At 37.7% G+C, this 26,814-nt stretch overlaps 1 protein-coding gene and 1 pseudogene across 2 annotated transcripts in view; both read left to right on the forward strand.

Moving 5' to 3' along the window:
• SLAIN2 (SLAIN motif family member 2) overlaps positions 1–25,124 on the forward strand; it is an 84,261-nt gene extending 59,137 nt beyond the window's left edge. For both annotated transcript variants that reach the window (XM_055245630.2, XM_055245629.2), the window contains 2 exons: positions 20,252–20,570; positions 22,125–25,124. In XM_055245630.2, coding sequence (XP_055101605.1) covers positions 20,252–20,570; positions 22,125–22,191 — 386 coding nt within the window. In that variant the 3' untranslated portion in view covers positions 22,192–25,124. The remainder of the gene's footprint in view (positions 1–20,251; positions 20,571–22,124) is intronic.
• LOC129464423 (U6 snRNA-associated Sm-like protein LSm2) lies at positions 8,843–14,237 on the forward strand (annotated as a pseudogene).
• Positions 25,125–26,814: the final 1,690 nt, after the last annotated feature.

Here is a 26,814-nt window from a genome sequence, read left to right on the forward strand (position 1 = left end):
ATTTTATTCATTCCCTGTTGTTGAGTGAAGTGGAGGTAAATAGGGCAGAGACCTCACCAAGCCAGGGGGAAAAAATGAAAACTAATTAGACAAAGTGAATGCAGAGATAACAGGATATTAATTCCTTCTTAGTTGCCTCTTTCCTTCTAAACACCCCATTAAAAAATGGGCAAAGGACATGAACAGACACTTCTCAAAAGAAGACATTCATGCGGCCAACAAACATGAAAATTCTTGCCTCTTCTGTGTTCAGAAGGAAAGAGGCAACTAAGAAGGAAGTAAAGAAGGAAAGAGGCAGCAACATTTATATTTTGCCTGTTTCATAGTTATTTAGAAGGAACGAGGCAACCAAGGAATTAATGATGGTAATTGTTTAATACTCTTTTCACTATATTTTGAGATATGATGAAATAGTATTTATAGAAGACCTTAATGATAAGATTTTTGTTTTTCCTTCAATTTTTATTTTAAGTTTTGGGGTACATGCACAGGATGTGCAGGTTTGTTACATAGGTAAATGTGTGCCATGGTGGTTTGCTGCACAGATCAACCCATCACCTAGGTATTAAGCCCAGCATTCATTAGCTATTCTTCCTGATGCTGTCCCTTCCCCCACCGCCCCGACAGCCGCCAGTGTGTGTTGTTCCCCACAGTGTGTTCATGTGCTCTTACTGTTCTGCTCTAACTTATAAGTGAGAACATGTGGTGTTTGGTTTTCTGTTCCTGCATTAGTTTATTGAGAATAATGGCTTCCAACTCCATCTGTGTCCCTGCAAAGGATATGAACTCGTTCTTTCTTATGGCTGCATAGTATTCCATGGTGTATATGTACCACATTTTCTTTATCCAGTCTATCATTGGTGGGTATTTGAGTTGATTGCATGTCTTTGCTATTGTGAATAGTGCCACAATGAACATACACATGCATGCATACATCTTTATAATAGAATGATTTATATTCCTTTGAGCATATACCCAGTAATGGGATTGCTGGGTCAAAAGGTATTTCTGCTTTTAGATCTTTGAGGAATCACCCCGCTGTCTTCCACAATGGTTGAACTAATTTACACTCCCACCAGCAGTATAAATGTTCCTTTTTCTCCACAGCCTCGCCAGCCAGCATCTGTTGTTTCTTGCCATTCTGACTGGTGTGAGATGGTATCTCATTGTGGTTTTGATTTGCACTTCTCTAATGATCAGTGATGATGAGCTTTTATTCATGTTTGTTGGCCCCACGAATGTCTTATTTTGAGAAGTGTCTGTTTATGTTCTTTGCCCACTTTTTAATAGGGTTGTTTGTTTTTTTCTTGTAAATTTGTTTAAGTTCCTTGTAGACTCTAGATAGTAGACCTTTGTCAGATGGATAGATTGCAAAAATTTTTTCCCATTCTGTAGGTTGCCTGTTCACTCTGATGATAGTTTCTTTTGCTCTGCAGAAGCTTTTTAGTTTAATTAGGTCCCATTTGTCAGTTTTTGTTTTTGTTGCAATTGCTTTTGGTGTTTTCATCATGCAACCTTTGCCCATGCCTATGTCCTGAATGGTATTGCCTAGGTTTTCTTCCAGGGTTTTTATAGTTTGGGGTTTTACATTAAAGTCCTTAATCCATCTTGAGTAAATTTTTTATAAGGTGTAAGGAAGGGGTCTAGTTTCAGTTTTCTGCTTATGGCTAGCCCGTTCTCCTAGCACCATTTATTAAATAGGGAATCCTTTCCCCATTGCTTGTTTTTGTCAGGTTTGTCAAAGATCAGATGGCTGTAGATGTGCAGTCTTATTTCTGAGTTCTCTATTCTGTTCCATTGGTCCATTTGTCTGTTCTTGTACCAGTACTATGCCGTTTTGGTTACAGTAGCCTTGTAGTATAGTTTGAAGTCAGGTAGCATGATGTTTCCAGCTTTGCTCTTTTTGCTTAGGATTGTCTTGGCTATTGGGGCTCTTTTTTGGTTCCATATGAATTTTAAAATAGTTTTTTTCTAATTCTGTAAAGAGTGTCAGTGGTAGTTTAATGGGAATAGCATTGAATCCATAAATTACTTTAGGCAGTATGGCCATTTTCTTGATATTATATTGATTCTTCCTATCCATGATCATGGAATGTTTTTCCATTTGTTTCTTCTCTGATTTCCTTAAGCAATAGTTTATGGTTTTCCTTGAAGAGGTCCTTCATTTCCCTTGTTAGCTGTATTCCTAGGTATTTTATTCTTTTTGTAGCATTGTGAATGGGAGACCATTCATGATTTGGCTCTCTGCTTGCCTGTTTTTGGTGTATAGGAATGCTAGTGATTTTTGCACATTGATTTTGTATCTTGGGACTTGGCTGAAGTTGCTTATCAGCTTAAGAAGCTATTGAGCTGAAATGATGGGGTTTTCTGGATATAGATTAATGTCATCTGCAAACAAAGATAATTTGACTTCCTCTCTTCCTGTTTGAATATGCTTTATTTCTTTCTCTTGCCTGATTGCCCTGACCAGACCTTCAAAAACTATGTTCAGTAGGAGTGGTGGGAGAGAGCATCATGGTCTTGTGCCGCTTTTCAAAGGGAATGCTTCAAGCTTTTGCCCATTCGGTATGATATTGGCTGTGGGTTTGTCATATGTGTCTCTTTTTATTTTGAGATATTTCCTTCAATACATAGTATATTGAGAGTTTTTAACGTGAGGGGATGTTGAATTTTATTGAAGACGTTTTCTGTGTCTATTGAGATAATCATGTGGTTTTTGTCTTTAGTTCTGTTTATGTGATGAATTACATTTATTCATTTGCGTATGTTGAACCAACCTTGCATCCCGAGGATAAAGCCAACTGGATCTTGGTGGATAAGCTTTTTGATGTGCTGCTGGGTTCAGTTTGCCAGTATTATATGAGGATTTTTGCATCAACATTCATCAGGGATATTGGCCTGACGTTTTCTTTTTTTGTTGTATCTCTGCTAGGTTTTGGTATCAGGATGTTGCTGGCTTCATAAAATGAGTTACAGAGGAGTCTCTCCTTTTCAATTGTTTGAAATAGTTTCAGTAGAAATTGTACCAGCCATTCTTTGTACCTCTGGTAGAATTCAGCTGTGAATCTGTCTGGTATTGGGCTTTCATTGATTGGCAGGCTATTTATTACCTCTTCAATTTCAGAACTCATTATTGGTTTATTCAGGGATTCAGTTTCTTCCTGGTTCAGTCTTGGGAGGGTGTATGTGTCCAGGAATTTATCTATTTCTTCTAGATTTTCTAGTTTATGTACATAGAGGTGTTTATAGTATTATCTGATGGTTGTTTGTATTTCTCTTGCGTCACTGGTGATATTCTCCTTATAATTTCTGATTGTGTCTATTTGATTCTTCTTTTTTTTTTTTGAGACAGAGTCTTGCTCTGTCGCCCAGGCTGTAGTGCAGTGGCACAATCTTGGCTCACTTGCAAGCTCCTCTGCCTCCTGGGTTCAAACAGTTCTCATGCTTCAGCCACCCAAATAGCTGGGATTACAGGCATGTGCCACCACGCCTAGCTAACTTGTTTGTATTTTTAGTAGAGACGGGGTTTCACTTTGTTGGCCACGCTTGTCTTGAACTCCCGTCCTCAAGTGATCGCCCACCTTGGCCTCACAGAATGTTGGGATTACAGGCGTGAGCCACTGTGCCTGGTCCCTTTTCTTCTTTATTATTCTAGGTAGCAGTCTATCTATTTTATTAATTAAAAAGAAAGCTTCTAAATTCATTTTTTTGTTTGTTTTGTTTTGTTTTAAGGGTTTTTCTTGTCTCTATCTCCTTCAGTTCTTCTGCTAGCTTTGGAGTTTGTTTGCTCCTGGTTCTCTAGTTCTTTTAGTTGTCATGTTAGGTTGTTGATTTGAGATCTTTCTAGCTTTGTGATGTCAGCATTTAGTGCTGTAAATTTCCCTCTTAACATTGCCTTAGCTGCATCCTAGAGATTCTGATATGTTGTCTCTTTGTCTCTTTGTTCTCATTAGTTTCAAAGAAAGTCTTGATTTTTGCCTTAATTTCATTGTTTACCCAAGAGCCTTTCAGGAACAGGTTGTTCACTTTCCATGTAGTTGTGTGGTTTTGAGTGGGTTTCTTAATCTTGAGTTCTAATTTGATTGTGCTGTGGTCTGAGAGACTGTTATGATTTCAGTTCTTTTGCATTTGCAGAGGACTATTACGTGATCAATTTTAGAGTAAGTGTTGTGTGGTGATCAGACGAACGTATATTCTGTTGTTTTTGTGTGGAGAGTTTTGTAGACATCTATCAGGTCCACTTAATCCAGAGCTGAGTTCAGGTCTTAATGTCTTTGTTAATTTTCTGTTTCGATGTTCTGTCTAATATTGTCAGAGGGGTGTTAAAATCTCTCACTATTATTGTGTGGGAGTCTAAGTCTCTTTGTAGGTCTCTAAGAACTTGCTTTATGAATCTGGGTGCTCCTGTATTGGGTTGCATATATATTTAGGATAGTTAGCTCTTCTTGTTGAATTAAAAACCCTTTACCATATGTAATGCCCTTCTTTGTCTTTTTCGATCTTTGTTGGTTTAAAAGTCTGTTTTGTCAGAAAGTAGGATTGCGACGCCTGCTTTTTTCTGTTTTCCATTTGCTTGGCAAATTTTCCTTCATCCCTTTATTTTCAGCCTATATGTGTCTTTGCATGTGAGATGGGTGTCTTGAAGATAGCATGGGTCTTGACTCTTTATCCAGCTTGCCACTCTGTGTCTTTTAATTGAGGCATTTAGCCCATTTACATTTAAAGTTAATATTGTTATGTGGGCATTTGATCCTGTCGTGATGTTAGCTTGTTATTTTGCAGACTTGTTTATGTGGTTACCTCACAGGGTCACTGGTCTGTGTACTTCAGTGTGTTTTTGTAGTGGCTGGTAACGGTTTTCCCTTTCCATATTTAGTGCTTCCTTCAGGAGCTCTTGCAAGGCAGACCTGGTGGTGATGAATTCCCTCAGCATTTGCTTGTCTGAAAAGGATCTTATTTCCCCTTCACTTATGCAGCTTGGTTTGGCCAGATATGAAATTCTGGGTTAGAAATTCTTTTCTTTAAGAATGTTGAATGTTGACCCCCAATCTCTTCTGGCTTGTAGGGTTTATGCTGAGAGGTCCTCTGTTAGTCTGATGGGCTTCCCTTTGTAGGTGACCTGGCCTTTCTGTCTGGCTGCCCTTAATTTTTTTTTTTTTCTCCTTCATTTCGACCTTGGAGAATCTGATGATTATGTGTCTTGGAGTTGATCTTCTCGTGGAGTATCTTACTAGGGTTCTCTGGATTTCCTGAATTTGATTATTGGCCTTGTCTTGCTAGGTTGGGGAAGTTTTCCTGGATGATACCCTGAAGTATGCATTCCAACTTGGTTCTGTTCTCCCCATCTCTTTCAGGTACCCCAATCATTCATCGTTTTGGTCTTTTTACATAATCCCATATTTGTTCATTCCTTTTTATTCTTTTTTCTCTATTCTCTTCTGCCCGTCTTCTTTCAGAAAATAGTCTTCAAACTGAGATTTTTTTCCTCCGCTTGGTCTGTTCAGCCGTTGATACTTGTTATTGTATTGTGAAGTTCTCATGTTGTGTTTTTCAGCTCTATCAGGTCAGTTATGTTCCTCTCTAAACTAGCTATTCTGGTTGTCAGCTCCGGTATTGTTTTATCATGATTCTTAGCTTCTTTGCATTGGGTTAGAACATGTTCCTTTAGCTCAGCAAAGTTCACAACCCTACTTCTGTCAATTCAGCTGTCTCAGCCTCAGCCCAGTTCTGTGCCCTTGCCGGAGAGATGTTGTGGTCATCTGGAGGAGAAGACACATTCTGGCTTTTTGAGTTTTCAGTGTTTTTGCCTTGATTCTTTCTCATCTTTGTGGGCTTATCTACCTTTGATCTTTGAAGTTGCTGACCTTTGAATGGGGCTTTTGTGGGGTCCTTTTTGTCGATGTTGTTGTTGCTTTCTGTTTTTAACAGTCAGGCCCTTCTTCCATAGGGCTGCTGTGGTTTTCCAGGGGTCCATTCCAGACCCTAATCACCTCAATCTCTCCTGCATCTGGAGGTATCACCAGTGAAGGCTGCAGAACAGCAAAGATGGCAGCCTGCCCCTTCCTCTGGGAGCTCCATCCCAGGGGGACACTGACCTGATGCTGGCCCGAACGCTCCTTTACGAGGTATCTGGAGACCCCTGTTGGGAGGTCTCAGCCAGTTGGGAGGAATGGGATCAGGGTCCCACTTACAGAAGACATCTGGTTGCCCTTTGGTGGAGCAGGTGTGGTGCTCTGGGGGGAACCCCTTTTGTCCAGACTGCCCTGACTCTCCAGAGCCAGCAGGCTGGAAAGGCTGTTGGCTGAACCACAGAGACAGCGGTCGCTCCTCCTCCAGGGACTCCGTCATCAGAGTTCTGTTCGTATAACCCTGGCTGGAGTTGCTGAAATTCTCACAGGGAGGCCTTGCCCAGTGAGGAGGGATGGATTAGGGTCCCACTTAAAGAAGCAGTCTGGCCACGATCTGGCACAGCAGCTGTACCGCATTGTGGGGAACTCCTGGTCTGGACCACCTGGACTTTCCAGAGCCAGCAGGCTAGCACAGCTGACTCCAACCACAGAGTTGGCGGCCACCCTTCCTCCCAGGAGTTCGGTCTATGTCAGGCAGTCTCCAGCCTGCTACCACTGGCTGGCTGGAATTCCAAGCCAGTGGGTCTTGTGAGGTGCCATGGGAATGGAGCCCAGAGAACACTGCTGCCTGGTTCCTTGGATTCAGCCCCCTTCCTAGGGTAATGCATGGAGGGATCTCCTGCCTTGCACGAATTCCTGGAACTGGAGTATGCAAAACTACTGGGTCTCCGTGAGTGCCTGAGTGGCCATTCTGAGGAGACTCCACACAGCTTTGTGCTTTGGATCCTAGGCCATGGTGGCATGGGCTTGTGAGAGAATCTCTTGATCTGTGGGTTGCAAAGATCCGTGGGAGAAGCGTGGTTTCCCAAGTCAGGGCAGGGTTGCACAATCACTCATCACCTTTCTTGGCTGGTGGTGGGGGCTCTTCTGGCTCCATGCTGCATCCAAGTGGGCCATTGCCTCACCCTGCTTCTGTTCCTCGCTCTGCATGAGTCAAGCTGTTTGCCTAGTCAGTCCCAGTGCAAGAACCTGGATACCTCAGTTGAAGGTGCAGAATAAACTTACTCTTTCTTTCCTCTTTTCATTCCTCTCTGTGAGAGCTGCAGACCACTGCTACTTCCAGTTGACCATCTTGGCCCACCCTCCGACTTTTGCATTTCTAATGATTAGATTTTAAAATGCCTTTTGATATTAGACTACCTGAAAATGGAGAATGAAAGAATTTTGTGATTACCTAGGATTCAAAATTACAAATTTGTCTTCTCTTTTCTATCAGCTGACAAGTATTTATTGAATCTGTATCATAAACAAGATACATTCATTATATCCTTTCCTCTTTGCTTCTCTATTCTAGCCCCTCTTTGCTTTCTCCTCTTACAGTTGTGTTCAAAACTAGCTTCTGACATACACAGACTTCTTAGAAACAATTAAAATGATAGGAGTTGTTTCCCCTCCTATGATTTTGATATGTAAAATTTGGAGAATGAGAGAAGAAAGAGCATGGAGGCTGTTCTTGAGGTTCCCTCCAAACACACATTCCTGTTAGACCATTTCATGCCGGTTTTGGAATGATAATATTATAGGTTTTATTTTACATTTAGACTTAATAATGTTTTTATGGTTTTCTAAGGCCTTTGTCTTTCTCTGTAGTTAAATCTTGATTACAGCTGTCAATTTCCTTTGCTGAGAAAGTCCTAAGTCAAAACTCTTTAAAGGTCACCTGTGTCCAAACAACCTCATATTTTTATTGTTCCCTGGCCCACATGTTTATAGATGAGTCAAAATGCTGCTGCCATGAAACATTTTTTCCAGTAGTATAACTACAGCTTAGTATACCTCTTCAAATCCTTTCTAGTTTCCCCTCCACTTATATATACATTAACTTTGTTAAAGTATTTCTCTCCATACCTTGATGTTGTAGGGCTTTACTTGTTCTTTCATAGACTGTATTGCATTTATCTAATAATTTAGGGATTAATAAATTTATAATGATTGCTGATTTATAAATCTGGTTTTAAACTTTGCTATTTTAAAATAAAACATGAAATCAGAAAACCAATACACAGTTGAATTAATTCTTATAAGGCAAACGCCCTTGTAACTACCATCTATATCAGGAGACTAGAACTTGGCACCTCAGACATCATCCACCTGTCTGCTTCCAAACACAACCCTCTCTTGACCCCTCCCCAAAAAGTATCTACTCTTCTGAACTTTTGTAGCAGTCACGTCCTTTTTTGTATAGTTTTATCATCCACGTTTTGAAACTAGTTTTGCCTTTTTGATATGTCTTTTTAAGTTTCTCTTACTTTATAGTTTTCTTCCATTTCTTTTCTCTCTCTCGCTCTTGTTGTTTGTTTCTTTGAAGAAACCACCAGATCATTTGTTCTGCAGAGGTTCTTACAGGCTGGATTTTGCTGATTACTTTTTCATGGCTTTGTTTAGCAAGTTCCCTTGTATTTTCTATAAAGTGATAGTTGGATCTAGGCAATTAATTAAATTGTTTTGCTATTTTTTGCAAAACTATTTTTTTTTTTTTTTGCTTAGGTAGTGGTGCTTCTTTATCCAAAGGTGCATAAAGTGGGGTTTCCTCTTTTCATGATGTTAGCAGTCATTGATGTATAATGCCTAGATTCATAATTCATTAGTTATTACAGAATTGGGAATTTTAATTCCAGTGTTCCTTTTTTTATTTGTCAAAGTACTGTATAAAGATAATTTTTTCCTTATTTGGTCACCCAGTGGTAGTTTCTTTAGGAAATTCAGACCAAATATTTGTTCTTTCCCTTTATTTACTAGTTTACAAAATTAAAAAATGACAACGTGGCACCTTCCAAAGGTGGCCAGTTTTTTTTTTTTTTTTTTTTTTTTTGAGATGGAGTCTCTCTCTGTCACCCAGGCTGGAGTGCAGTGGCGCAATCTCGGCTCACTGCAAGCTCCGCCTCCCGGGTTCACGCCATTCTCCTGCCTCAGCCTCTCTGAGTAGCTGGAACTACAGGCGCCCGCCACCACGCCCGGCTAATTTTTTGTATTTTTAGTAGAGACAGGGTTTCACCGTGATCTCGATCTCCTGACCTCGTGATCCGCCCGCCTCGGCCTCCCAAAGTGCTGGGATTACAAGCATGAGCCACCGCACCCGGCCGAAAGGTGGCCAGTTTTAAAAAATGTTTTTCATTATGAAATTACAGATGAAACATATTTTTTAATACGTTTCAGGTCATTCTAGATGTTTTTCCAACTTTGCTGGAAGCCTCTACAAGTTGGCTTCCAAGTCTTTTTGACACAACTCTAGTAGTCTTCAATACCATCTTGCTAACTGGTATGACAAGATTGGCTGGTCTTGTGCATTTCTTGCCAGAGACCTGGAGTCAGGCATTTCTCCAAAACGTCCTGCTTGCTTTTGGTAGGCAATGGTATTTCAAGACCAAAATCTGTGTGTTTGGCTATACTTACTGCTACTGGGTTGGTCATTGTTTCCAGGTCTTTTTAGTTACTAGAGCTAGGAAACATATGTGTAGGTTTGTGTTTGTATATTTTTTTAAGATTAAATGCAGAGATTCTGGGCAATTATTTAACCTCTTGTAGCATTCTCTCATCCTGAGAATCTTATTTCTTAGCAACACATAGAATTAGAATATCATAATAATTTGTTTTGTCCCATATTTCACATAAAGTGTTCTTGGAATAACATTAGCATAACATACAATATGTTTACTGAAAACAATTTTTACAACTGTTGGTTATGCTCTTTTTTTTTTTTTTTTTTTAAGTTAAGCTATATCTACATTGTCACATACCTGTTACATACTATTTTCTCCTTCGCATACCTCATTTAGTTTAGGCTCTCCGTTTAAATATATATTTGATGCTTAATGCCAGTTTATATGTCATTGTCTCATCAGTCATTTTTCTTGTCTGAAGCTTATTCTGTAATAGATTCCTTAAGGAATTATGAGAACAGTATTCATTCTTTCAATTTTTGCATGTTGATGATAGCTTATCTCTTGTTTTCATACTTGAAAGTCATTGTCTAGATATGAAATCTTTGGCTCACTTTTTCTTTAACTTAAATGTATTACTCCACCTTCTGCAGGAATAAAGAATTGTTTCTGTTATAATCATTTGGTCTTTTTATCTGGATGTACAATGGATATTTTCTTTTTCTTTATAATAATTTACTAGAATATGTCTTAGTATTGATCATTCTGAGCTGATTTTCCCAGATTCGGGGTATGTTCTTTCATTATAGGGTAGCAAACTTTTTTTGTTTTTCAGAAAAGTTTTATTGAATTATGGTTGTTTATATTCTGTTCTCTTGCTTTGGTTTTCTTTTTTGTGGGGACTCCTGTTGTGCACATGTTCGAGGTTCGTTTCTTGTTTCTATATTTGTTGCCTTCTCTTGAATTATTTTTTTTCTTCTATAAAAGTTTGTTTTCATTGTCTGTTTCTCTTACAACATTATGTATTGTGTATATTGACTCTTATGTTTCTCCTTAGACTTCGTCTTAAAATGATTTATTTTATAGCTGATTCCTTCCTGAGTTCCATCAGCTCATTTCCGAGTGTTTCTCACTCTGATTTATGCTATTCTTTCGTATCTTGTAGCAATATTAAAATGTTTTTAAAATGTGAAATATTAGATAATTTCATCTCTGTGTGTATGATTTCTTACCATGATTTCTGGTAATATTTCACTTCTTGTAGAAGTGTTACTCTACTCTTTATTTATTCTTTTTTTTTCTTGTAATAACTTTATGTGCGATTTGACTTCGGTCCTTTTCTGTTGCACATTTTTCCATGAAATTGGTTTTTCTAAACACTTAGAGAGCTTGATTTAAGACTTACTAATTTTATGGTTCTATAGCTCTCTCTTGTATTTGGAAGTGTTCAGAAACATGGCTGCTTATTTTCTGAGATTTCTTTCCTTTATTCCCTCTCTCCACTTTCAAAATTACCCTTTCTTAAAGTGTACTATTTGGTGTTTTTTAGTATATTCACAGAGGGAGAAACCATTACCACTGTCTTACTTTAGAAGATATTTATCACCCTCATAAGAAACACCATACTTATTAATAGAACTCCTCATTCCTCACTTCTTCCAGCCCCTGGCACCCACTCATCTACCCTGTCTCTAGATTTGCCTATGTTGGACATTTGATATAAATGGAATTATACAATATATGATCTTTTGTGACTGGCGTCTTTTACTTAGCATAATGTTTTCTAAGTTCATCATTTTGTAGCATGTTATCAGTATAGTCATTTGCTGCGTAACAGAGTTTCAGGGCCAGGCACAGTAGTTCATGCCTATAATGCCAGCACTTTGGGAGGCTGAGGTAGGAGGATCATTTGAGCCCAGGAGTTTGAGACCAGCCTGGGCAACATAGTGAGACTACATCAGAAAAAATAAAATAGCCAGGCATGGTGGCATGCACCTGTGGTCCCAGCCATTCAGGAGGCTGAGGTTGGAGGATTGCTTGGGATTGAGAGGTTGAGGCTGCAGTGAGGTGTGATTGCACCACTTCCAGCCTGGGCAACAGAGCAAGACAACCCTATCTCAAAAAATCTAAAACAAAAAAAAAAACAACATTTCAGTCAACAATGGATCGCATGTACAATGGTGGTAATTTCTGTCACCTAGTAACATCATTGACCTTCCAGTAGGACAAAATGTGGAGGTGGAAGATAGTGATATTGATGATTAACCCTGTATAGGCTTAGGTTCAGGCTCATGTGTGTGTTTCTATCAGTTTTTAGCAAAAAAAAAAAAGAAAAAAAATTTTTTTCAAGTAAAATAAAAATTTAAAATTAAAAAACACTTGCAGAATAAGGATATAAAGAAAGAAAATATTTTTGGACAGCTGTACAACATGTTTGTGTTACAAGCTATGTGTTATTACAAGAGTCAAGAAGTTTTTAAGTTAAAGCTTATAAAGCAAAATAGTTACAGTAAGCTAAGGTTAATTTATGATTGAAGAAAAATAAATTTAGTGTAGCCTAAGTGTGCAGTATTTATAAAGTTTGCAGTAGGGTGTACCCTACTGCAAACTTTCACATTCACTTACCACTCACTCAACTTCAGTTCTATAAGCTCCATTCATGGCAAGTGCCCTATACAAATGTACCATATTTTGTCTTTTATAACATTTTTACTGTACTTTTTCTATGTTTAGATATGTTTGGATATGCAAATGCCCTTGTGTTACAGTTGCCTACAGTATTCAGTACAGTAACATGCTGTATTGGTTTGTAGCCTAGGAGCCATAGACTATTTTTTAAAATTTTTTGTGTGTACATAGTAGGTGTGTGTATTTATGGAGCACATGAGATATTTTGATACAGGCAAACAACGTGACATAATAACATCACAGAGAATCAGGTCCCCATCCCCTCAAGCATTCATCCTTTGTGTTACAGACAATCCAGTTACACTCTTTAAGGTATTTTAGAATATACAATTAAGTTATTGTTGACTATAGTCACCAGTTGTGCTATCAAATAGTAGGTCTTTCTCTATTTTTTTGGGTACCCATTAACCATCTCCACCTCCTCCGACCCTGCAATCAGCTATTCCGTATAGCCTAGGTGTGTAGTAGCCTAAATCACTTAGGTTTGTGTAAGTACACTCTGATGTTCCTACATGGACAAACTTGCCTAACGATTCATTTCTCAGAACATAGCCCCATCGTTAAGTGACACATAAACTGTACTTTGTTCCTTTTTATTGCCAAATATTCCATTGCGTGGATGTACCACATTTTGTTTATCCATTCATCACTTGGTGGATACTTGAGTTGTTTCCACTTTTTGTCTATTGTGAATAATCCTGTGGTCAGACCCAGTGGCTCACGCCTGTAATCCCAGCACTTTGGGAGGCCGAGGTGGGCAGATCACCTGAGGTCAGGAGTTTGAGACCAGCCTGGCCAACATGGTGAAACCTCGTCTCTACTAAAAGTACAAAAATTAGCTGGATGTGGTGGTGGGCGCCTGTAATCTCAGCCACCCGGAAGGCTGAGGTAGGAGAATTGCTTGAACCGGAGAGGCAGAGGTTGCAGTGAGCTGAGATCGTGCCATCGCACTCCAGCCTGGACGACAGAGCAAGACTCCATCTCAAAATAATAATAATAATAATAATGCTGTGAACATTCATACACAAGTGTTTACATGGACAGACATGTTTTAGTTCTCTTGATTATATACTTAGTGTAATTACTGGATCATATGGTAGCTTTATGTTTAACCTATTAAGGATCCGCTAAACTTTTCCAGAGTGGCTACAACATTTTACAGTGTCACCAGCACTGTGTGAGGGTTCCAATTTCTCCATCTCCTCAGTAACACTTGTCTTTTATTTTAGCGATCCTGGTGAAGTGTTGTAAAGTGGAAGCTCGTTGTGGTTTTTATTTTGCATGACTAATGTTGAGCATCTTTTCATATGCTTATTGCCCATTTGTATATCTTCTTTGGAGAAATGTGTATTCAAATTCTTTGTCTCTGTTTTTTTAGTTTTTTTTTTTTTTAATTGAGTAGTAACATTCCTTTATATATTCTGGATTCAAGTCCCATATCAGATCCATGATTTGTAAATATTTTCTCCTACTCAGTGGATTTTTCACTTTCTTTATGGTATCCTTTGAAGCACAAACGTTCTTAATTTTGATGAAGTATCATTTTTTTTATCTTATGGGTCATGCTCATGGTGTCATAAGAAATCAGTGCCTAACCTTAGTCATTACTCCTGTCCCTTCCCCTCTACCCCACCTGCTCTTCCCAGACACGAATCCGCTGCTCTTTCCCCTTCGGTACTTGGAGCTTTCTGCAGCCCCTCCCTTCCCCAGGTCCAGCTCCGCTTGCAGTATCCTGCCCTCCTCCCCCACCGGCCTGCAGCAGCAGCACCAGGACCATGCTCTTCTATTCCTTTTTCAATCCCTATGGGCAAGGATGTGGACCTGGAACTCAAGAATGACTTGCATATCTGTGGACCCCTCCATTCTGTGGATCAGTATCTCAACATCAGATTAACTAACATCAGCATTACAGACCCTGATAAATACCCTCACATCTTCATTCAGGGCTTAGTGGTTCAATATGTGCAGTTGTCAGCAGACAAGGTCGACAAAGTTGCTGCAGAATGCAGCAAGGAAGGAAGCCCTATAGCAGAAACAGTGATGGCTCCTCCTCTTCCTCCTCCTCTTCCCTTCCCTCTTACATTGCTGACCCATAACCCCAAGTCCCAGCCTAGGACCCCTGACCGTGAATACTTGATGCAATTTTGTTTCGCTGGTGTTTTTTCGTCGTTGTTGTTTTAACTAGTGAGTGTGTGTGTATGTGTGTGTGTGTGTTTAAGGGATGACTGGATGAGAGGGATAATAGGGAACAGCTCTCCCTGTTGAGAAGGGGAGGATAATTAGGCTGGGAAATTTCAAAGCCTTCCTAGTCCTCAGCATCTGCCTTTCTCACTACTTCCCTAGAGATGGTGGGAGAGTTTCCTAGGTCTTTCCAGGGCAGCATGTGATTCATTTTGGGGATGGAAGAAATCTGTACCACATCAGGAATAAAATTTACAATGCAAAAAACAAACACTCCTGTGTTTTTTTCTAAGAACTTTATAGGGTTAGCTCTTACATTTAGGTCTGTGATCCATTTTGAGTTAATTTTTTTAATAGTGTGAAGCATAGGGGTCCAACTTCATTCTTTTGTACGTGGATATCCAGTTGTCCTAGCAGCATTTTGAACTCTTCTCTGCTTTTATCTGGACTTCATTTTCCTTTATCTGGAATGTCCCTGTTCTGCTCTATTTGGATTATCTTCTGAGTTTTTTTCCTTAGCATGAAGTTTTACCTGGGAGAGGGATTTGGCTGGTTAATATTAAGAATTCATAGCCACTCATGTTCCTCTTAGACCTTACAGTAGACCTCTTGTACTCACTCACTATTGGAGTGTGCAAATTCCTCCCAGTTCAGCTTCTGTTCAGCATTTTTTTTTGTATGAGTACTTGTTGGTTATTTTGGAATTTTCAGGACATCGAGATATTCCTCTGCTTCCTTCTGCACAGATGCTGATAATTCATATGGTCTTGTAGTTGTCAGTGGCTTCTTACTACCCACTTGTATTTTGGGGCTCATGGAGATACTCCATCACCTGGTTTTATTGTAGCTGTTGTAAATGGGTTTTGGTTTGACCTTCCTAGTTACTCTGTATGTTTTTATGGAGAGAGTTGAGGAAATTCGTAAGTTACACCAATGCCGGTACCATCTTTCAAGAATCCTCATAATTATGTTTCTTAATCTTGACATTGACATTTTTCCGCTTTCCTCACTAGACACTCTAAGGTTAGTTATATGTTAATTTATTAAACTAAAATACAGTAAGTTATATAGGTATAGATGTACAGCTGTTTATACTGTGTACTAAAACTAATGTGTCTCTTCATATCATATATTTTGATACCTAATCAATTCCCTAATTTTGGAAATATGGCTATTTTGTTAAAAACTTCCCCTACCGGGGTGGATATATCTAATGAATCTTAATAGTTCCTGTATTGTATGTTTGTATATATACATACAAACACACACGCACACTCCCTCTCTCTTTCTCTGTCTCTCAGCTTTGGCACCCAAAGGGTGGCTAAGGTTTTCAGTTGAATAAAAATATTTCTTTTTAAAAAGTTTATTTCTAAAAGTCATTATTGAGGTTGGGGCAATTATCTTGAAGAGGATCAGTTCCAAAGTTATTTTCTATTTAGAGTAAATTGGAAAATTAAGCTGTAAATGTTTGCTGGTAGCTTATGCATTCGTATATATCCTTTTGTATTTATGGAAGAAAAGATATTGAAGCCCTATTCTCGGGGCATTTTCTGCCTCTTACGTTTAATACATTTTTCTAATAACTAACAAAATTTTTGTATGCTTACAAAAATAATAGTCATGTACGTTAATGGAAGAAGAAATAAAAGGTTTCTATGTCTTTTTTTTATGGTTACTTGTCAGCAGTTGACATTTTTATATGCTTTGGAGTCATACCTTATAAAACCTGCCTAGGATAGTAATCCCACAAATAAACTTTCTGAGTCTGGTTGAAAATTAAAGTGTTGATAATGACACTTTGGCCAGGCACGGTGGCTCACCTGTAATCGCAGCACTTTGGGAGACTGAGATGGGCAGATCACTTGAGAGGTCAGGAGGTTGAGACCAGCCTGACCATCGTGGCAAAACTCCGTCTCTACCAAAAAATACAAAAATTATCCAGACCTGGTGACGTGCATCTGTAGTCCCAGCTACTTGGGAGGCTGAGGCATGAGAGTCGCTTGAACCTGTGAGGCAGAGGTTGCAGTGAACCAAGATTGTGTCACTGCTCTCCATCCTGGGCAATAGAGCGAGACTCTGCCTCAAAAAAAAAAAAAAATGTTGGTAATGACACTTTAATTTCTACCCCCAGAGATGTTTCTCTTTTGGTTCCTGGTAAAGAATACTGATCTGGGAATCAGGAGACCTGGGTTCAGTTCAGTTATAACACGACATCCTGACTTTCCTATTTGCTCAGTTGACTTCTGTGGTTGTGGTAATTTCCCTTGTCCATGAAGTGAGAGGGTTAGAGTACATGGTCAGTAATAACTTTTTTTTACAAGGATTCTTTAACTCTGTAGTGAGAGAATCATATTTAATTCATCTTTTTGTTCTTTAGCAGCCAGAACTTATTTTTGAATACTTACTGTGTCAGTAAATTGTGATTATCATTGATAGTGTAGAGACCATTGAATAATTGAAATGACAATATAGTAAGGGAGCATTGACAAGGAGATATTTTTGTCCTTCATTTGTTAATAATGGAATTCATATGTGTTTTAATAAATGATGTTTTCCATTGGTCATGATGACCAGTGTTTGGCAATGTGTTTATTTTTATTACTATATACTTACTGGGCATTTATAGTTTTTATAAATTATGCAGCTAAGGGAAGTTGTAGTTTGAAGGAAGACTGCTCTGTGAAGACAACTTGGAATATCTAACTTTTGTATTGCTAGGTACATGTTGGATATATTTTTATAAAACATTTTATATTCAGTGAATATCAAGCTAAAAAGATATGTATAATTTATTCAGTTTTTTCATTTTAGGGTTAAGTGCATGCCTGAATTATAGAAACCTTAATTAGAAAACAAACAGCACAATTATTAAATACTTATTAAAAGAAAAAATATTTTAAGATACAAATTCTCTATTACCCATCATCCTAATTTGGAGATAACTTAGACACTAAGGTTAGGATTCTTAGTCATGTCATTTTTATAAATAGAGTTCTAATTTTTGCTCAGAGCAGATAGCTCTCCTTCACATTATGTCTGACTTGAGTGTAATTCTTGGTATTCAAAAAGAGTAAAGAGAAATTATAACTTGTCAATATCAATTTGGGTAATACATTTTGGGTAATAACTTAATATTTACTTTTGAGTTAATTTATAGGGAAAGCCTAGGAGACTGTTCTGAGTGGCATTGTTTAATATCTTTCCAGGAAACTCATCTGTGGCAGGCTAACAGAGGCCTATTCTTTAGATAAGAAAGCCACAGATAAGAATGCCTTACAATTTGTTTAAGATTTTACATTTTACTAACAATTTACACATTTATTACTCGTTTTCTCTTTACAGCAAACTTATATTGACTGAGATTAGATTTATATGTAAGTGGTTTTCTTTTCGAGCAGTGTAATTGGTATGGTATTTTTAATCTTGATTTCTAATGTTCATTGCTGGTATATAGAAACATAATCAGTGTTTGTATTTTTATCCAGTTCTGTGACCTTACTGAATTCACTTATTATTTCTAGAAGTGTGTGTGTGTGTAGATTCATTGGGATTTTCTGTGTAGACAATCATGGGGACAGTTTCTAACCTCTGTGCCTTTTACTATTCCCCCCCTCCCCCTCCCCCTCCCCCTCCACCCCCCCTTCTCCCTCTTCTTCTTCCTCCTCTTCCTCTTCTTCTTTTTCTTCTTCTTCCTCTTCTTCCTCTTCCTCTTCTTCTCCTCTTCCTCTTCTTCTTTTTCTTCTTCCTCTTCCTCTTCCTCTTCTTCCTCTTCCTCTTCCTCTTCCTCCTCCTCTTCTTCTTCTTTCTTCCTCTTCTCTCTTCCTCTTTCTCTTCTTCCTCTTCCTCCCTCCTTCCTCCTTCTTTCTCCTTCTCCCTCCTTCCTTCTCCCTCTTCTTCTTTTTTTTTTTTTCCTTGCTTATTGCACTGGCTAGAATTTCTAGTGGTAAGAGCATATGTTCTTGTCTTGTTCCTGGTCTTAGGGGAGATGCATTCAATCTTTCTTCATTAAGTATAATGTTAACTGTAGGGTTTTTGTAGATGTTCTTTGTGAGGTTGAGGAAATTTTCCCTATTTCTATTTTTCGGAGAACTTTTTTCATGACTGTTGAATTTTGTCAGATGCTTTTTTTGAGTCCACTATTACGATTCTGTGATTTTTCTTCTTTATCCTGTTACTGTGGATTACACTGATTGATTTTCAAATGTTGAACCAACCTTGCATCTTGGAATAAATCCTACTTAGTCATGGCATATAAATCTATTTATATATTGCTGGATTCTATTTTCTAATATTTTCTTAAGGATTTTTACATCTATATTTGTAAACAATATTGATCCGAAGTTTTCTCTTTTGGTACTGTCCTTTTCTAGTTTTGGTATCTCAGTAATACTGGCTTCATAAAATGAATTGGGACATGTTCTCTCCTATTTTGTGATGGAGATTATGTTGAATTTGTGTTCATTCTTAAACATTTGGTAGAATTTCCCAAGGTTGCTCCCAACCTCCAACAAACATTTGTTCTGCTTCTTGTTACCATAAATTAGATATGACTTTCCTCAAATTTCTTTATAACACGACATTCTACAATGTGTGTGTGTGTGTATGTGTGTGTGTGTGTGTGTGTGTACACTCGGATTGTTTTGTGGCCGGCACTCATTTCATTCAGCAAAATTTTTGATATTCATCTTTGTTGTATACATCAGTAGTTTACTCCTTTTTACTGCTGAGCAGTATTCTGTTGTGTGGATATGCTACAAATTGTTTATCCATTCACCTGTTGATGGACATTAGAGCTTTGTTCAATCTTTGGCTGTTACAAAGTTGTAGTCAAGTCTTTGTGTGGACATAAGCTTTTTTCTGTTTTCCTTTTTTTTTTGAGACAGAGTCTCACTCTGTCTCCCAGGCTGGAATGCAGTAGTGCGATCCCCGTTCACTGCAACCTCTGCCTCCTGGGTTCAAGCAATTCTCCTGCCTCAGCCTCCCAAGTAGCTGGGACTACAAGCACGCACCACCCCCCCTGACCAAGTTTTGTATTTTTAGTAGAGATGGGTTTTCACCATGTTGGCCAGGCAGGTCTCGAACTCCTGACCTCAGGTGATCCGCCCGCCTCAGGCTCCCAAAGTGCTGGGATTACAGGTGTGAGTCACTGCGCCTGATCTTCTTTTTTCTTTTTGAAACAGAGTCTTGCTCTGTCACCCAGGCTGGAGTGCAGTGGCTTCATCTCGGCTCACTGCGGTCTCTGCATCTCTGGTTCAGGCAGTTCTCCTGCCTCAGATTTGAGTAGCTGGGATTATGAGTGCATATCACCATGCCCGGCTGCCTTTTTGTTTGTTTTTTCATCATGTTGTGCTTTGTGAAGCACAGCAATGGAAGCACTTTTTAAAAATGATTTTTAGTTTCTAAATTTTTAGTTACAGTGTCAATAATATGGGATTTGGACATAGAGCCTCCAGATACTTGATACATGTTTACGTGAATGTTTCTTTTCGGGGGAAATATGTTTCAAATTCTAGACAACAATTGGGTAGTCAACCTGTTTTTCACCTCTAGAATGTTTGTTCACATGTGGCCCAGATTAGTTACTACAGTGAGACAGAATCCTGCAGCGCCTTTTCTCTTCTAGTATTATGGATTCCAAGCTGGCCTATTTAAAATACTGTTGTCAAAGACAGTTGTAATCCTCTAAGTACTTGGTTATTTAGAACTCAGTTACCTTTTTTCTTTTAGTAGCCCAGGAATAGCGTTTATTTGCATTGCTGTGAAGTTTCCTGAATACACATGTGCTAGTGCCCAATCATCAGTTGTAATTTAAAGCAGTGGTTTCATATATACAGATTTCCACTCAAAAATTGGTTTTTCTTTGCCATTCCACAGTACCTTCTCCAGGCAAATTCCGTTCCCCCGCAGCACCATCTCCTTTGGCTCTTCGGCAACCAGTGAAAGCATTTAGTAACCATGGTTCTGGTTCTCCTGGTAGCCAAGAAATAACACAGCTCACACAAACCACCTCCTCACCTGGGCCTCCTATGGTTCAGAACACAGTCTCAGCAAATCCTCCCAGCAATATCAACAGCGCTACTCTAACCAGACCCGCAGGGACAACTGCAATGAGAAGTGGCTTGCCCAGACCCAGTGCCCCTTCTGCTGGGGGCATACCAGTGCCTCGCAGCAAACTTGCACAGCCTGTTCGCAGGTAAGTGGCAGATGTTCTGTTTCAGCATTCTTGAGTACCTGAAAGTGGATAGATTGGAATGAATTAGCTTCATCCCTATGTTTGATAGTAAACAGAAAGTCATGGTGGATTCCCACCAGAGTTCTAGTACCATTTGAATAAAACATTACTACATTGTTTTTAAGAAATCCTCATTTGGGACTTTTACCAGTTTGGTTCAGGTTAAATTTGTCCAGTTGCCTGACATGATTAAGCATCTCAGAGGACCCCTAGAAAAAAAATTGTTAGAGCCACTCAATTTGATTGTGATATTCATTCATTTTGAATAGAATTATATTCAATAAAGATGATAAAGGTATATTAGAATATAGAGTGATATTTAAGATAAAACTTCTAGCTACCAAGTCTGAGTATAATCTATAAGCATGGTTTTCAAACCCTTATTCTACAATTCAGAATTATCTGAGATTTATATAAATGTAGGGTCTAAGTTTTACCTTCAGAGAGTCTAACTTAGTGGATCTGGTATGAGGCCCAGAATCTGTGGGTGTGCTAGGTATTTTGTTGTTGTTTTGTTTTGTTTTTGTTTTTGTTTTTGTTTGTTTTTTTTGAGACGGGGTCTTGCTCTGTCTCCCAGGCTGGAGTGCAGTGGTGCAATCTCGGCTCACTGCAGCCTTGACCTCCCAGGCTCAAGCAGTCCTCTCACCTCAGCACCCCTGTAGCTGGGACTACAGGCATGCACCACCATGCCTGGCTAATTTTTGTAGAGATGGGGTTTCACCATGTTGCCCAGGCTTGTCTGGAGCTCCTCAGTTCAAGTGATCTGCCTGCCTCAGCCTCCCAGAATGCTGGGATTACAGGTGCTGGTTTTTTTGTTTGTTGTTTGTTTGCTTAATCTTCAGATGATTCTGAATCAGACAGGTTGGGAATGATGCATCTGTAACCTTTCAAGAATGGGATTACCGCCATCAGTAAACTTTGGTGTCAAATATAATTAAACTGGAAGTATCACTGTGCTAAATAAGTAAATGCTTGCTTTGTTTAATCTTCATAACATTAAATGAGTAGGTATTCTTATTTCTATTTTTCAAAAGAAGATGTTGAAATGTAATGGAATTAAGTAATTTGCCTAAAGCCACATAGCTTATAAAACTATGAGTTGCAAGTATGTCTGACTTCGGAGCTCTTTTAATCACTGCACCATACTGCCTTTCTAGTGATGCTGACACTGAGCTTCTAATACCACATTCATCATTCTGCCTCTCAAAATAATAAGTAAATGATAAGGTTGGTTATCTGTGTGCTTGGAAAAGGTGAGACCATCTTTTCCTTTCTTTGATCTAAGAGCTATGTTAACAAAATGGGAAGTCATCTGGTGCCCAGTAAAACTTGGAAGTTGTGAAAATGCAGAGTGTGGGGAGGTTGTACTAGTACCTATTTAGAGCTTTTGCCTTGGTACAGCCTCCATGGGATCGTGATGGCACCTGAAGAGTAATTAATATATGTGTGAGATAGTATGGTAATATTTCATAAAGACATTTATCAAATTTTAATTACAAAATTGCTTTATTACAGATCCTTGCCAGCTCCTAAAACCTATGGTAGCATGAAAGATGACAGTTGGAAAGATGGCTGTTACTGACCAGCAAAGACAAGAATGCAGAGGTCCACGGCTTCATGGATACCCTTCACCAGGCTAAAAAACAACTTTTATATGCAGACTGTTCAGATAAGACTCTTGGGATTTATAAAATCCCAGCCCTCTCTGTCTTAATTAGCACAAACCGACAGAGATCATCAAACAGCACTTTAATGACATTTAACATCAGATGTGTTTGGTAATCATACAATCACTCTCCATAGAATCACTTTTAGTTTTGTTTAATAGAAACTAGGTTGATTTTTTAAAAATATTTGACAGAGGCCAATATCTGGGCAAATACTTAATGGATGCCAAAGAGAAATGCCCATTTGTAAATGAGAAAAATGCCCATTTGTGCACAAGAAAATGGTGAATTCAGGCTATCCAAAACTTCACATTCAACCTAATTTACTGTATAAATAGTATCAATAAATATTTGTGTTAATGAGAACTAATATTCTGACTAATTATCTAAAGTGTTTCACTAGTACACCAGGAAACTACAGATTGAGATTGGGGGGTGGGAGGAAAGAAACCTGGGCTAGAGATTTGAAACATTACTAAATTTAGGAGAATTTCAGAAATTATGTTTGCAGGTTCATTAGAAAAATTGTCATTTAATCTTAAGTTTTGGATGTAGCTCACATATCACCACCACCAGATAGTGTTACAGCATGCATCCATCATGTTGCATTGACACATCAAACTTTTGTGTTTGTTTTGATTGCCAAAAGGGCTTAAAATCAGTTGTACAATCTTTCTAAACTTTATAGTTCCTGGCTCAGGAAAGATGGCCTTTGCTATTGAAGCCAACTTCTTCACATGCTGTTATCTTTACAGAACTACGAGATCTTTTTCTATTAGCAGGTTTTCATGATAGGAAAGAACAAGTAGTATGTGTCTTTATTCTTGATACAACACCACCTCAGTGCTTGCAACCTGGAACAAAACCATGCAATGAGAGAGAGGGGGAAAAAATCTATGCACTTAACCTACAAAATCTCTGGTGATGACAGTTGTATTGTTGCTATTACATGGCATAACGGTCTATTATGTGGTAGGAAAATATAGCCTGCTAAATCCTACTTAAGTTGATCCACTTTAAACTGAGTAACTGTATAAAACATCTATTGAAAATTCTTTTCCTTTTGACTTAGATTCTGCCTTACATCAATTTTTGCATTTTTGGTAACCCTACTACATATAACTCTAACCTGATAAATACTTGCTCTCTAATGGCTCTTAATATATCCTTGAAATCGGCTATTTCGGTTTTATCAGACTATTACCAGAGTAAAACTTCCTTCTATAGCAGGCCTCTCATTTTTTATTATGAGGTCTGTTTTTAAATACTTAATTTGAACAGCTCTAAGATATTGTCACTTAGGTCATCTAAAAGCTTTTAGAGATTTGAACATAAGTTCATTTCCTGTTAATCAAAGACATTCCGTAAGTTGGCAAAAGAAATTGGGAGAAATAGAAGGCTTGATATTCAGGACAGCATTAAGGTTGATAGGTTGAGAGAATGATAAAAACTTAAAACCAGGACCTCCATTCTGTCATGACTGACACCATGGTAGTCTGTCAGCTTGACCAGTGGAGAGTCATTCATTTAGCACAAGCAGCTGGAGATTTAAACTGCCAGTACTATGTATTTGGTGTATAATGCAAGGAAGAAACATTATCTTTGAATTTGAGGGTGATGGGGTGGGTCAGGAAAGGATGGCGCCAGAATTCTACATGATAATGAACTAAAAAATGTTGCTTTTCAGAGGAAGATAAAGCATCTTCTTTTGGGAGGGGTGTATCTCATGTCTAAGTAAGTAAAAGAAAGAAGTAGCTACTGTCTCTTTTAAAAACCACGTACAAAACAAAACAAGTCTCAGTTTTCAGTGCAACATTTCAAAAAATATATATGCTGCAATCTAATAATTAGAAGGAATTTTACCTATTATGAAACACATTACATTTTTTAAGTTAGATAATCAGTTTCAAAAGGAGTATTCAGGTTATTTAACTTTGTTTTTAAATGGCTGCATCAGAAAAGAAAGTCTATTTTTTTTTTTATTAAAATATTTCATCACTTGTTAAAACGTATTTTGGATCTGAGTTTGGTAAAGTATTATTTTACCTGCTGTTGTACTACCACAGACTGTTGACTTTTAGTTTCTTAAAGAGAAAAATTGCCTTTTTACTAGAAAGCCTTTGTATATCGCAGTTTTTCTGTTTGGGAAAATCTAAGGATTTACTGTGGTTAGTCTTACAGAAGAAATGTGGATTTGATAAACTAGTGCCTATGATTTTAACTTATGTTTGATATATAGTAGTAAGGGTTTTATGAATGTTGATTATTTTGTGCCAACAGCCCAGAATTGTCACTTATATGTAAGCAGAAAACAATGAGCTCTGCTTCCAAAGTTATTTAATTTTCTCAGTGTTTGAATGTTATTTTTTGTAAGTGTGTTAATAAAAGTGTAAAGAATTGGAAAAAATATAAATATTCTTAACTCAAGCATTTGCTGGATCATTTTTCTACAAAACTTGTTTGTACAATATAAAACACTCTCTGAAGAGTTGACTTTTTTTCAGTTTCGTATCCTGGAAATCACATTTTGTAAAACTGGGGACCATTCATAATTGTCAGATACTTTTTACAATTATCTCAATACATCACTTTTATTAAAAAAAAAAAAAAGTTTTTTTGAAAGAAAATTAGATACATATGTGGCCCCAGATGTTTGTATAACTCTAGAATGATCTAGACTATGTATGTTTAAATTAACTTTTTATTGAATGTACAGGTGTCCATTTTTGATGTTACGCATGGTCCTTTTAGATCACATGACTTTTGATTTGCAAACATTTCTATAGCCGAACTTGTATATGTGGTTGCCTCCTTAATAAACAGCCTGACCATAATGTTTATTATTAAATTTATATTCTTTTTTTAAGTGTTTAATTAATCTCTGGATATGGTAAGATTCCTTTTTTCCTCTCAGTTGCCTACAAGTTGGTTTTAATAAATTACTTAGTTGAGTTTTTCTTTAAACACGGAAACCCAAATCATATTGCCCTTTCAGATTTAGTTTTCGTGGGGTCGGATTATGTCTTATATTTCTCTGTCAGAGTTATTTCATATATGGATTTTACTTGAAGGAAATGTATAGTTTACTCTAACTTGATTTGTTCTTGGAACTTTTTCACCTGCTGTGAATTGATACCTAGTTATAAAAAGCTAGCATTTGCCTAGATCATAACTATATATGATATCTAGTTAGAAAAAAACAAGCAAAAAGCTATTACGAGTTTCCAAGAGGGACAGTTAATTGCATTTTCATACCAAATGCAAATATTTAGGTGATCACATGCATCTTTCCTTGTATGGATGGAAAAATCAAGAATTGTACACCGTTTAATGAGTTCTCCATATTCCTTTAGGAGATATTTGCTTTGCAATTACATGTTACAATTAGAATAATTACAATTAAAATAATATTACATGTGACAATTAGATTAATACTGATGAGAGGGAAAAAAGACACCCTTCTGTTTTTTTCTCTCAAGCCAGTCTAAAAACTTGAAGAGCCATTTAAAATTAAATGTCACTATATTTGTATTATAAATCAATACATAAGTTTAAACCTGTTACATACTCAGTGCAACAGAAAAACCCATATGGAGGTTCAACCACTAATGTATTTTGAATGATCCTAAATATAAGTCTTGGGTGGCTAAATGGCCCTCTGCTTTACCAGCCTGAAAATGAAACCGGTTATATTCATTGGCCTTATTTACTATAATACAAATTGGTTAAAACTATGTTAACTGAATGCCAGTTTGAAACAAATTATCTACATTAAGTCATCTTAATGTTTTCTCTTTAAAAGAAAGAAAAAAATCTGTTTCTTCTGATTTCGAAAGTAATAGAAATTCATTGCTGTAGAACATAAACTAAAAATATTAAAAAGTATAAAGGTGAAAAGTGATAGTTGTCTGCAATCCCATAATCTGGAAATATTGAAGTACTGTCTTTAACATGGTTATAACATGTTAAGTGGAAGGGTAGAAGGTCTTTTTTTTTTTTTAATGAGAAAATGTTTATTTTAAATAAGAAATGTTTCTTATGTAAAAATGTTGACATGAGTTTGCTTTTGCACAGAAGTATACATTAACTGCTATTGAAAGCTTGGCATTTATCTTAATTCCTGATTTTAGATATTTCTTGATAAAAGTATCATATGGATTGTTTGTATTGTTTATAACATTAATTGGTTTTTTACAATTTATACTTTTTTTTTTTTTTTTTTTAAACAAATCTTGCTCTGTTGCTCAAGCTGGTGGAGTGCAGTGGCATGATCTCGGCTCACTGCAACCTCTGCCTCCCAGGTTCAAGCAATTTTCCTGTCTCAGCCTCCCAAGTTGCTGGGACTACAGACGCATGCCACCATGTCCAGCTAATTTTTGTATTTTTAGTAGAGACCAGGTTTCACCATGTTTGTCAGGCTGGTCTCAAACTCCTGACTTCATGTGATCTACCCACTGTTGTACCTGCTGTTGTGTTTTTTACCTGCTGTTGTACTTCCACAGACTATTGACTTTTAGTTTCCTAAAGAGAAAAACTTT

This window comes from Symphalangus syndactylus, chromosome 16 (genome assembly GCF_028878055.3).
Source record: "Symphalangus syndactylus isolate Jambi chromosome 16, NHGRI_mSymSyn1-v2.1_pri, whole genome shotgun sequence".
Classification (NCBI taxonomy): Eukaryota; Metazoa; Chordata; class Mammalia; order Primates; family Hylobatidae; genus Symphalangus; species Symphalangus syndactylus.